Source organism: Ictalurus furcatus, chromosome 18 (genome assembly GCF_023375685.1).
Source record: "Ictalurus furcatus strain D&B chromosome 18, Billie_1.0, whole genome shotgun sequence".
NCBI classification, from domain to species: Eukaryota; Metazoa; Chordata; class Actinopteri; order Siluriformes; family Ictaluridae; genus Ictalurus; species Ictalurus furcatus.
Genome location: NC_071272.1, coordinates 6,647,256 through 6,660,000, shown reverse-complemented (window position 1 = coordinate 6,660,000; position 12,745 = coordinate 6,647,256). Strand labels below are relative to the sequence as shown.

The window sequence follows — 12,745 nt, the reverse complement described above, 5'->3', positions numbered from 1 at the left end:
AGCATCTTCTGCATATTTGAGCCCTTTCCAAACTGCGGCTATATGATGTTGAGATCCATCTTTTCACACCGAGGACAACCGAGGGACTTGTACACGACTGTTACGGGGGGTGTAAACTTTTGAACAGGACGATCAGTGTAAACTGTTTTTTTTTGTTTTGCAAATTGTTTTTTTTTTCATTTAGTACCACCCTTCAGAAGGTATATAAGATATTTACATGTTTCCCAGAGGACCAAATAATAACAACGTACACCGATCATTCAGCTCAAAAGTTTGTACCCCCCTTAGGTGTTGCCTTCTTGAGACTGTTTCAGTGAATGTTTGCATGTTTTTTAATAGTAAATGTACTATTTGAATCCAACAAATAAAAATTTTGTTTTGAGAAAGTCAATAAGAAGAATTTTTTTTCCCTGGGTGTTAAATTTGGGTTTATACTTCACGTCTCTCTGGGTTTTTTCCCCCCAGTTTGCGGAAAAATTTGCGGAGTTTAAGGAAGCTGCACGATTAGCAAAGGAGAAATCTCAGGAGAAGATGGAGCTGACCAGCACTCCCTCACAGGTAAATCTCTGAACATAAACACACACATATATACAGTATGCACACACACACTTCACACACACACACACACTTCCAACTCCAACACCTCTCTTTAAACTAACAGTGTTTCCTTTTGATTTCTGCTTTCATTTTACATCATTTTACTCTTTGACTTCTAACGTCATCATCCAATTCTTCCAAGCGCAAACTGGCTTTGGCATCTTCGAAGGTAAGGACGGCGTTGGTGCGATGGTACTGAACATCTCTGTTCTCCCTGCAGTAACCCACCCAAAGCATCTCTTCCAAACCTCCATCAGAACACTCCGAACATCCGCTCAGGACCTCCACACATACTGACCTTCAACATAAAACATCCACCCGTGCCATTTAACATCAAACTAAACCTTCCTTATGTGATTAACACCAGTGAAGAGGTTCTAACTGTTCTCAACCGTACTCACTCCCATGTCAAATCCCAGCATCGTTAAATGAACCCTGTCTTTTGTCTACTGTACTCTAGTAAGCAGTGTCCAGTGTAAAATAAACCTACAGTCCTCCATCTCGCTTGTTTAATTAACCACTAAAAATACCTGGAGCCGCTGTCTTAACCATGTCATCTCATAAGTCTGTTTAAAAGATGTGACAGATCAAATTGATGCGTTATAAGCGCTTTATTTTTAATACACCTCTAACAGTGTCCCCTTATTCAGTTCAAGCACAAACGGGACTTGACCATGGCCGCTAAAAAGGTAAGCAAGACCCAGCAACAGTCTAAAAGGACTAACAACAAACATTTCCCCTAAAAACACTAAAAGAACTAATAAAATCGTAATAATTTCCTGTACTATTTAACACTAGTCAGACTTACAGCAGGCAAATTGATGTACAGTATAGAGTATGCTATAATTTTTGTAATAATTTTGTACACTTATTTTTCTAACATGTTAACGTTATAAATAAACTAATTTTCATACAAAGAGAACTAACTCGCTTAAGTAATTATCACGCTAGTAAAAATGCTCGGTGCATTAATGTGGCATGCAGTGACTTGGCTAGCAGGTGGTTTGCTGTGCATTTGGACACCTCTGGGTCATGATTTACTAAAGGTTTGCATGCGCAGAAACACATTCAGAACACTCGCGAAAAACTCTTTCGCTTACGGAAAGTTGTGCCTTTCATATGAGCAAACGTTGCGCGAATGTTCTTTCAACCTAAAAGTGTAACATGCAAGGGTGGAGTCAATGCACCACCCGCATTACGATTCAACTAAGCTTAGGGTTGTGAACGCAAGTGATGATTGTGCAATTGCTCATGAATACATCCGAAGGGCATGTGTTAAATTTGCGAAAGCCTGTTTCTTGCGAAAGCCTCTTTCTTTGTTATACCATTAACTAAGCCTTAATAATTCAAAAGTTTATTATTGTTAATCAGAAATGCTGAATTGTTTGGATATTCAAATTCTTCACACAGCAGCGTTAAAACAGAGCTTTTGAAAAAGGTTTTCATTCATATTTACCTTTTAAACATATCAACTCGTGTCTATAATGTTTTATTCATTTACTCGTATTACGCAGTGTTTTTTGACACGTCTCCCTAATCGGATCAGTCTTCCGGATGGACGTATTCGATATCCGAACTCCTCCAACGTTTAACGTTATGTAATGAACACAGTTATTCTGTAGGAATCACTACGATCTGTATGTGTCGTTTATACATTGCACATGTAAATTAGTACTTGTATTTTTATTTTTTATTTTTTTAAATCCTGGTAAATCAGGGTCCTAGTGTAGATATGGTCACAAATGCTATCACGTTTCTATGTCAGTGTTACTGATGCAAACATGGAAGGATATAAGGCCAGGCTTATATTTACACTCTGGTAAGAGTATATTAAGGTAGATAAGTAGATTAAGAGTAGATTAAGAGTTTTAATGCTGGTAAGTTGCTACGGTTTGAGTCAGATAATAAGCAAAAACGTCATCTTTTATACTGACTTTACCCTCTGCTGAAACTGAACGGCATCTTATACCCCCAGTGCACTTCTAACTCAATATAATTGTATGGTAAGATCTCCACTGAGTTCCACTGAAATGGATTTTTTTAATACCCACTGTTGTAATTATTTAGTTCATCTGTTTTGCACTTCTTTACATTGGTGAGTACACCATGACCAAGAGTGGCTTTATCCTGTCGTTGACTGATTGTCAGTTTGAAACCCGGCCATGCCACAGCTGCCAGCGCAAGAGAGAGAGCATAATTGACCCAGCTCACTGGGTGGCAAAATTGGCCTATTTCCCTCTCGCACTGACAATAATAAGCGTGATACTGTGTGATACTGGGCAATCATGACTGTCTGTCTATTCGAGTAAAGAAGTGGAGAGTAGCATCTCTTCCATGCACATTCAGCCGTCCTATGACATTACATGAGCCGTAGATCGAGGAGATCCAGCACCTTTACTGTAGATTTCATGTAAACTAGATGACTAGATGGGAATTGGCAAGAAATTCAAGAATCTAGGAGGAATAATTAGGTTAATTAACAGACCTACAATTCACAGCTGTTCATCCTAAACTGACCTTCTGAGGAGAGCAGGTAGGTGGTTCTATTCAACTGCCAGCCCACACTTTGCATGTAATCCTACAGGGATTGGCTTCCAAGCAGGCAGAATTCAGCCACTTTTAAAAAGCTTATGTCATACACCAATCTTTATGACATGTGCTTTCTGATAACAATGAATCCAATCTAGACAGCGAGTTTGCCGATATTAGCTATGGCTGTTGTTGTGATTACAGTGTGCGTGTTACATGAGCTGTGAAAGCACCTTAAATGACAAACTTTCAGACATATTTTAAATATCTGAATATTGGTCACAAGTATGACCAGTGGTTGTACCATATCCCTCTATACCCCTGATTTTCCAAATATTGATTTCTAACAGTTATTGCTACCCATACAAGAGCTTTTTCTATGATTAAAAACATCAGACCACAAGCAGATACGGCACATACGGTCCGACATTTCTTCAATTCCCCACCCGCAGCTCACAACGATTAGTCCCTACCTACCATTAGTTCCTGTTTACTGACTGACATAAACCCCGAAAAACCTGGGTTTCCTGTCATTAAATTCGACCTCTTGTTAGATGTGTATAGACACATTATGAAGAAAAATGAGGCTTGGAAGAAACTAGCAGAGATTGTTGGTACCTCTAGTGAGTGTACATTGCTAGTACAGTTAGCTTGCTTTGCTAATCTGCCAACGAAGCTAGCATGAGGCTTAGCACATAACATCTAAATCAAACATTTAATAACTAATCACAATGATTTAATTTGTGTTTAAGTAGTTAGCTTTAGAAGTCATATACCTTATAGCTACTACTGTTTGAACTTAAACAATGCTGGACAGTGTATGCGTACAAAGCAAAATCAGTATCAGTTGCTACACGACCACGAAAGACAAAGTGATTTTTTACATGCTAGGGCTAAAGTGATTTTTAACATGCTAGGGCTACAAATCCACTCTCATCTCAGTTCTGTGATGGTGCCTAACTACCAATCACCACTAAGGCTTTTCACAGACACCCCTCATTATTCCTCATGCATTTTGCCCGTCTGTTTCTGCAGCTAAACACTGCTGGTGAATCAGAGCGTGTCGACAGAATTCACTTCTCAGCAACTCAGTCCCATCACTCACTACAGATCATCAAGTGTGCACAAGTGGAAACACATGAGGATCTAAAACCAATGACCTTATTTTTTCTAATCTGACAGGAATCAGCTACTGGTGACTTGCAGTCACCTTTGACCCCTGAGAGCATCAACGGGACGGACGATGAACGGATCGCGCCCGACGCCTCTCAGAACTCGGAGCCTCGAACCGAGACCAATGCGGTGCCCTTCCCACACAGGTGAACATACAGAGATACATCACCACACATTTGAACATACAGATAAACATCCATTCAGTTCGGGCAAACTAACATATTTTAACCAAACACTCTTATTCCGTGTCAACCCCTGGACCTTCATCTGTCCCAGTACAACTTCTCCAGTTATAACAGGGCTAATCGAATGGACGCAATATAATAAAATCATGGGAAAAACTTCACAATAGAGAAGTACAGCTCTTTACTATATATAAAAACGCTGTAATGTTGTACCACTCTGATTTCAAATAGGCACAGTGCTGCGCCGTTCATGCCATCATGCATTATTGACACGCTTCTCAGACCCCTGGGGTACAGTAAAGCTGTAAATTAACCCCCTGTGTTAGACATGCATTAAATATGGATAAAAATGCACTTAAATCATTTTGCATGAAGGCTCCTTCAAAGTCAGATTTTTTTTTTTAGCGTTTCAAGAGTAAAAGTTTTCTTGTGGAGAAATGTTTCGACTGTAGTACACAGAGTCAGGACTGCCATGGGGTCTGTATTTAGGCTTTTCAATAAATTACAGGCATCGTACACGGTGTGGATTTAAGCACATGTTCACGTGAGAGAGAAAACACTATATAAGACTGAAAACACAGAGAACTAGGGACTAGAGGTCTCTGAGAAAACTAGAGGAAAAAGAGGTTAGAAAAAGCTGAACAATTGCCAAAGATTGCATTTTTATTTATTAAAGAACAACACATTTTATTTCATTTTGTGGAACATCTGCAATGCAAGTTAGTTCCTGTTATCACTTAAGTTATAGAAGCTATAAAGAGTCGTTACCTCACTGGTCTCAAAAAAAATTTCAGCTTATGTTGCTTAGACTGTGTGTTAATTAGACCTTTTGATTATAAATCCTCTTTGTAGGGTGCAAGTTTGAAGGACTCAAAGTCCAAGATTACCGATAAAGGGATGGGGATAATGTTTTGGGTTTTGAGTGGGAATGTAGCTTCCACTAAGTGGGTCTCAAACTTTTTGCAGTCAGGGACCCTTTTAACTATCAAACAAAATCCACTTTCCACCGATAGAGCACGTTAGGTCTGGGTTGAGTTTGGTGCTTGGACCCCTAAATATAATAACTTTGTAGGCTGTGATTTTCACCACTGTTATAAAACAAAACAAAATCATGGACCCCCTGGTTCTGCTTCACTCCATTTTGAGAACCACTGCATTAGGTGTTAGAACCCTCCCCCCACGCCAATTTTCACCCCAATTTGGTTATTTGCCAATTCCCACCCACCAGCCAGCTGAATGGAAGAGTGAAGGGTGTCAAGTGCTTCCTCTGAGACACGTGAAGCCAGCCAACTGCATCTTTTCAAACTGTTGCTCATGCTGCATCACAGGGTAACGTAACATTCTCGGAGGAAAGCGCTATCCGCCCTCTTCTACATATATGACCTTACAGACGCCCATGACTGGCTAATGTCACTGTGATTGACAGGGGAGAGAAAGCATTCCCCTCCCTTCCATGGTGGCACAACGATTTCCTATCTGGCTGTAGCATTTTTGGAATGGAGCTATTTAAAAGCATATGTTCAAGCTCAAACATTAATTTTACTGATCCTAAAGCTAATTTTGCTGTATTTCCACACTGTTAGACCTGTGCTTCTGTAAAAGTATAGAATATGCACCTATGTAAATGTTTTCTCACTTGCGTAAATTATTTCGAATAATAAAATTATATATAGATACACTATACAATATGTATTTAATGTAGGTTAGATGCTTGCACCATAAAGGCAGGGGATGTTTTTTTTCAATCGTTTTTGCCGAACGATTGAAAAACAACCGAAGTTCCTTCTCTCTCACTTTCCGTTGAGCCAGTTTACAGGGAAGCTATTCAGATGTGTTGTTTTTTTTCTTCACAACCTCACACATACAGAGCTCAGCGTGCTCGCTGTGATTTCCGTGTTCTTCTAACATCTGAACACCTACAGCTCGTGTGAACTTCAACACGTTACTGTCAGAGTGGTTAACCTTTGCATTCGCAGTTCGAGTTACATGAGCGAAAACTGTATCGCAACAAATCAATGGCACCTTAAAACATTTAGTACCAGCTTTTTAAAAAACATTTGTATTTGAACTGTGTGTGTGTGTGTGTGTGTGTGTTTTTTACCTCCAGCAGCTCGACTAACATGAATAAGCACTGGGAGGCCGAGCTGGCGGCGCTAAAGGGCAACAACGCCAAGCTAACGGCAGCCCTGCTCGAGTCGACAGCCAACGTTAAACAGTGGAAACAGCAGCTAGCTGTTTACCAAGAGGAGGCAGAGAGACTGCACAAACGGGTGAGACAGGACGAGGGTCATCATGTAATGTACTGTTGCTTTTGTCACGTTGGGTAATAGGCTGGTAATAGACTGGTTATTATCGCAAATGACAATTGGGGATTTTTTTATTGCTAGTACTTCAATAACTAGTATTAAAACAACATCAGACTCAGATTAGCGTGCCAGACAGATATATAGAAGATAATGATTTCCTTGAATTTCAAAATAATCATTGTTGGTGTCTCTGCAATTTTGCACCAAAATGAGCAATTTTATTGGCCAGTGTTGGATAAAAGCACTTTTTTTTATAGCACAGTAAACAGTATTTCACAGCAATGTAATGCAAAAAAAATGGTATCTTTCCAAGTGAAACTATCATGAATATAGTCAAATGTAGCTAGTATTACCTATTATAAGATTACAATAAGCCAAATATAAGAATATTATAGGTGCAATAGTTGATTTTTTTTATTTCTTACTTGAACAAAATATGGAAGATATTTAGAACATGATTAAAAAAAAACACAGGAGGTTAAGTCATGGCCTTGGCAAAAGTATATTTGCTGAAAAAAACCTGCTCGGAAAACCGACTTCCTGTCTTGAAAACTTGTTTGTGTTTGGATGTGCCTCCTGTCAGTCATTTTCTAGACGCTAGGGGCGGAGTTTCGTGAATGTGGGCGGGAATCATTCGAATGTAAAACCTACCTAAACGTTAGGGACCTAATCTTTCAGAAAATAAAATTCCTCATCTTACCTAATGCACCTTTAAAGCTATTTCTAGCTTAACTAATTTCAAGCTTGAAAGTTCAAGCAAAAGTATCTGCTAGTAGAATAAGAAAATTGAAAGCTTTAGAAGAAATTAGTAACAGTTTGTAGAAATATGTTTAATAATCGTATATTCTTACGGATTCTGGTGGCAGTGGCTCAGGTGGTAGAGCGGGTTGTCCACTAATCGTAGGGTTGGCGGTTCAATTCCTGGCCCACATGACTCCACATGCCGAAGTGTCTTTGGGCAAGACACTGAACCCCAAGTTGCTCCCGAAGGCAAGCTAGCACCTTGCATGGCAGCTCTGCTACCACTGGTGTGTGTGTGACTGTGTGAATGTGTGTGAATGGGTGAATGAGAACCAGTGTAAAGTGCTTTGTAGAACTGCTAAGCTGAAAAAAGCGCTATATAAGTGCAGACCATGGCTTATTGTAATCTTATAATGAGAAACACTGGACAAATTTGACTACATTCCTGATATTTTCACTTGGTAAGATTTTTTTTACTGTTACTCACGCAGTAACAGGACTGCGGCTGGGTAACGATCTGTCTGTTGAGAGACGACTATTTGATAGTCATGCACTCGATTCATGGATGATCAGTATTTAGAGGCAGTAGCTGAACTGAAAATGAATGATAGACGGTCAGCATGATGGGCTTTTAAAGTGACATTGAGGCAGAAGGAGAAAGGACAAATGTTTTGTCTGGACGTAATTCCTTGCTTTAATCTTGTGTGTGTGTGTGTGTGTGTGTGCGTGCGTTCCAGGTGACAGAACTGGAGTGTGTCAGTGGGCAGACGACAGGAATCAAAAACCAGAAAACAGAACTGAACCAGACGATAGAGGAGCTGGAGGCAGCGCTGAAGGCCAAGGAGGAGGTGCGACGAAGCTCTTTCGATGTTTGGACAGTATATAGGTGTTGTGTTGATTAATTTTCTATAACAGCAGCTCTAACAGTAGTGCAGCTGCAAATCTCAGGCTTATATTAATGCGCTCGCTCTAATGCATTATGGTTTCTATAGTAACAGCTCTTTCACAGGGACTTGTCTGAGAGATGCGGCACATAAATGGATTTTTCACACACACAAGTGTGTAATCATTGATAATGAAGTTTTCTGTAAGGAGAAGTTTATTTCAGATTTATACAGGGAGTCTCCAGTCTCCAAAGGTAAATCTGTAACTTTAGATTTTCCGACATGGGAATGTTTTTTTTCCCCCCGGACAGAAGAGCAGCTTGAAGGGAGAACAAAATAGAGCCTGGTGAGGAAAGAACTGTTTATAGTTGTCATATCGTAAGTGATAACAGGAACTAACTTGCTTTGTGGATGCTCCACAACATATAAATGTAACTATAAACGGATAAAATGTACAGCGTGTCGTTTTATCCATTTATAGTTGCATAATAAATATGAATATTGTTAGGGTATGCGTAGCATTTGAATGGAATTTGATTTGATGTGATTTCAGCTGCACTGCAGAACAACAGTAATATCTTCTGTCCAATCAGAATCGAGTGTTCAACACCACCGTGGTAAATTTGAATATAAAATAACTGAGTAGAATATATTTAAGAATTAGGATCACACAGAAAGGTGTAGGTGTGCTGTACGTAAACTTGTAAAGTGTGCAAGTATGTGTAAATTTGATATATGCTAGCATCTTATGCTCTCATGGTTTCAGGAGCTGGAACGACTAAAAGCAGAAGTTGAGAAAGCCAGCGAATTGCAGTCGGAGAAAGACACAGTCACCCAGAAGCTACAGGTTTGTAAAATGTTCACCTTAGTGCTCTCCTCCAAGCGTGTTCGGCTTAGTGCTCTCCTCCAAGTGTTTTCAGCTGCCCTATAACACTGTATAAGTAGTAGCTTAAAAATTTCCTAAACTGATAGTGACTGAATATAACTCTTGTCCTGTGTGTATGTGTGTGTGTGTGTATGTGTGTGTTTTTAGGAAACGGAGACACGGACGGCAGAACTGGAAGCTCAGCTAGCCGAGCTGGAGCAGCGTGTGGAAAGCAGTCACACCGAACAGGAGACTTTTCGCAAAAACCTACGCTCGCTTCTCGAGCTGCTCGACGGTAAGATCTTTGAGCTGACCGAGCTGAGAGACAGCCTGGCCAAACTGATCGACGGAGGAAGCAGCTAGAGTCTGCAGGAGCACACTGCCCTCTGGTGAAGAAGAAACACACACACACGCTCTCTCTCTCTCTCTCTCTCTCTCTCCCTCTCCCTCTCTCTCACACACACACACACATTCATGCCAGCACGGCAAACTTCATTAAGCATGCATGCAAACAGACAGATGGATTAAAAATGTCCACATTCTCACACAGGTGCACTTCCACAAACAGGTGCCTGCACACACACACACACACACACACACACACACACACACACAGAGACTACACATTATGGGCCTAACTGGGGTTTCAACCTGCCTTTTTGGAATTTCTGATTTATATGAACTTTACACATGTAAAAAGGGCATCTCAGATTATTTTGTACCATTGCATCAGAGCTTTTCATACAGAGACGGCTGTCACTGTGTCTCAGTGATAAGTTTAGGTGAATGGAGTGTGTTGAAAGGCTTTTTTTTTCAGATTTAAATTACAGGTTGTCTGTATTTTATGTCAGTTTTATGTATGATGCTTTTCTGTAATTAGTCACATGACTAGAGACATTACAAATACAATACAAAGAGGAATCTGCGAATGAAGAGCGTTGGAGCTCAAAAACTAAACGAAAGTAACTAAAACATGTTATAATACAAATACAGCTACCATGTTTGGGACATATTATCATGCTTATTGTTGATATTTTGATGAGTTTGAATCGCCACTTGTCCCGTATATCGTCTTTACAGTTGTGAACAGCTGGATGAGCAAGGATGGGAGAAAAAATGTATGGAAAAATTATAGTTAAGAAGTAGCAAGTCAAAATTATACATGAAAATTACACACCTAGAATAAAGACCAAGAATAAAATATTTGTTTTCACTAATTTTTTAAACTAGTATGCAAGTTGTACAAGACAGTGGCGGCTTGTCCGTAGGGGCAGGTGGGGCAGAGACACACCATATATATCAGCCGTTCAATGAATGTTAATCTTCATGAAGTGATCATTCGCAACTCTATACATTTTAAATTCTGTTCAAATACAATTGACCTCTTTGAGCAACCCCACGATTTTAAAAACTACTTATAACGGATATAACAGTCCATACAGGATTTCACAAATTTTTTTTGTGATTGTTGCGGCCAAAAAGGCTTGATTTTACTGCGCTTTTTTCAAAATTTGCAAGTTTTTTGTGACTTTTTCCAGAAAACTACTCAAATTGGCAAAATTGTAATTGTACAAAATTGTTTTGCACACTCTTTGGCAGTGATGTTTATTGGTAAGCGAGACCTTTTAGCTGTACTCATGTTCGACACACGTGAATCGAAGAGGGCTTGGACTGAATGCGCGTCGTGATGATGTCACGTGATGTGTCTCGGCTCGAATCTGCAGAAAATCTGCGGTAATTTTTATAAAATTGCAAGCTCCTCCGTATATTGTGCCGTTTGCTTGATTTTGCGTTCATTTCGGCGATCGTAAGATCGTGAAATCCTGGAAGGACTGATTTAAGCAGATGTTCCGTTGATTTGCTCTTCTTTTTAGATGTTGCGGAGTCATGGGGCAGCATGCTCACTACCACATTTAGCGCCATAGAGTTATTACTGCACCTAGTGGTCAAAAATGGGAACTGCAACAAGTGCTAATAGAGGCCCATTGGAGCAGAATTCATGCTGCCCCATGCTTGGTGGATGAACAGCGGACGGGGCGTTTAATAATCGTGTTGCCAGAATGGGAACAAAAAGTCAAAATACTTTTGAACTAAATGATCTTGATTTATAGCAAATAATCTGAATTAAATCTAATAAATTTCTGCAAATGCAAACAGTGTGTCTGATATACAGAACCATTTCTAGGGTAAGATGTATTGAAAAGATTGGGAGAAGGAAAAGGAGGATTATTTGAGAATAATGTGCATCTCTTTTCCAGTGCCTGAAATTTTTGTTCTAGTTTCAGGTTTTTTGAGCTGTGTTTGGGGTGGCAATCACTCAAAACAAGCTGCTAGACTTTAGTCTAGATGACTGTATGTTATCGACTCTCCACTGCCATAAACTATAGGGATACTCTAAAAATTCACTAGATAGAACCCTATAGCATAAGTCAAGTGTGATAGCTTTCCGACTTTATTTTGATGTCGTCCCGCTTCACCAAAATCTATGTTCACGAGCCGCTGCTGGTCCATGGAGTAAAATTCATGAAGTTGCACACCTGGGAAATGATCGCAACAAGACATTACGACATTATGACTAGTACGTGATGTTTAGCATGATCAAGATGATTAAAAATCTTCATAGACGACACTCTGTGTTTTTCGACGTAAACCAGAAAGCTGCTCCCCCCCACCCCCCCTCCCGTCCCCCCAGCATCCCGGGCCCACACTGCACACTACACTGTATGTTTCTGTATGAATATCCTGTGCAGTCAGGTTTTACTTGAACTTTAAAGTCTATTATTCATTCACTGGTTATTTGCTGTAATGAAGATTTTGAATGCTCCCGTCAGAGGTCATGCTGCTTTTCTCACCACAGCTGGATTTTTTTTCGGGGAGCTTTAGACAGTCAAGTGACTATATGAGGATTGTGGATTACGAATACACAATCAGGACACGAACAAGTCGAAGAATTTTTTGCCTTGGTTTTAAAAAAAATTTTAACTACCACCATCAGCAAAGGGGATTCCAGAGGTTGGATATTCCAATATTTTTGTCAAGTCCCAGCTTTGTGGTACTTCCAAAACCTGACGAATCGACACGTCGTGTTTGTGGATTTAACCCGAACAGAGAAACCATCCTTCCACTATCAGAGCAATACAAAAGGAAAAAACCCACAAACGTCTCACTTTCAGGTATTCTACTTCCCTCTTGTTTGAACAAGACGTGATGATGTACTAACGCGCACACACAGACACACAGACACACACACACACACACACACACAAATGAAACACTTTGCAGTGACAATGGGCAGTCTTTCATTTCTACACATTTTTCTAATATATAAATATTACTAATTTATAGTGCAATTGTGTAAACTGACCTGGGTGAACTTTTTATTATTATTATTATTATTATTATTATTATTATTTATTTTGAAATGATAGACTTGAATAGTTGTTTTGACCTTATGATTTCTGATTC

General features: G+C 39.7%; 2 protein-coding genes across 3 annotated transcripts in view; both read left to right on the top strand.

Annotated features, from left to right (window-relative positions):
- Nucleotides 1-8,565, top strand: part of LOC128622898 (homer protein homolog 1) — a 29,398-nt gene extending 20,833 nt beyond the window's left edge. Inside the window, exons 4-8 of one of the 2 annotated variants that reach the window (XM_053649704.1) lie at nucleotides 466-558; nucleotides 1,233-1,286; nucleotides 4,309-4,445; nucleotides 6,592-6,754; nucleotides 8,269-8,565. In XM_053649704.1, coding sequence (XP_053505679.1) covers nucleotides 466-558; nucleotides 1,233-1,286; nucleotides 4,309-4,445; nucleotides 6,592-6,754; nucleotides 8,269-8,433 — 612 coding nt within the window. In that variant the 3' untranslated portion in view covers nucleotides 8,434-8,565. Of the gene's footprint in view, nucleotides 1-465; nucleotides 559-1,232; nucleotides 1,287-4,308; nucleotides 4,886-6,591; nucleotides 6,755-8,268 lie in introns of those variants that run through there. The other variant, XM_053649705.1, reaches the window with a different exon arrangement.
- A 181-nt stretch (nucleotides 8,566-8,746) lies between these two features.
- On the top strand, nucleotides 8,747-9,643 carry LOC128622677 (homer protein homolog 1). The gene is made up of 2 exons (XM_053649372.1): nucleotides 8,747-9,262; nucleotides 9,449-9,643. Exons 1-2 carry the CDS (start codon nucleotides 9,164-9,166, stop codon nucleotides 9,641-9,643), a joined length of 294 nt encoding a protein of 97 aa, XP_053505347.1. The 5' UTR covers nucleotides 8,747-9,163.
- Nucleotides 9,644-12,745: the final 3,102 nt, after the last annotated feature.

Excerpts from the sequence above, each read along its gene's own strand:
- LOC128622677 (XM_053649372.1), top strand. The coding sequence starts at position 9,164 with ATGCTCTCATGGTTTCAGGAGCTGGAACGACTAAAAGCAGAAGTTGAG. Across the intron at positions 9,263-9,448 it reads CAGTCACCCAGAAGCTACAG|GAAACGGAGACACGGACGGC; the intron begins GTTTGTAAAATG and ends GTGTGTTTTTAG.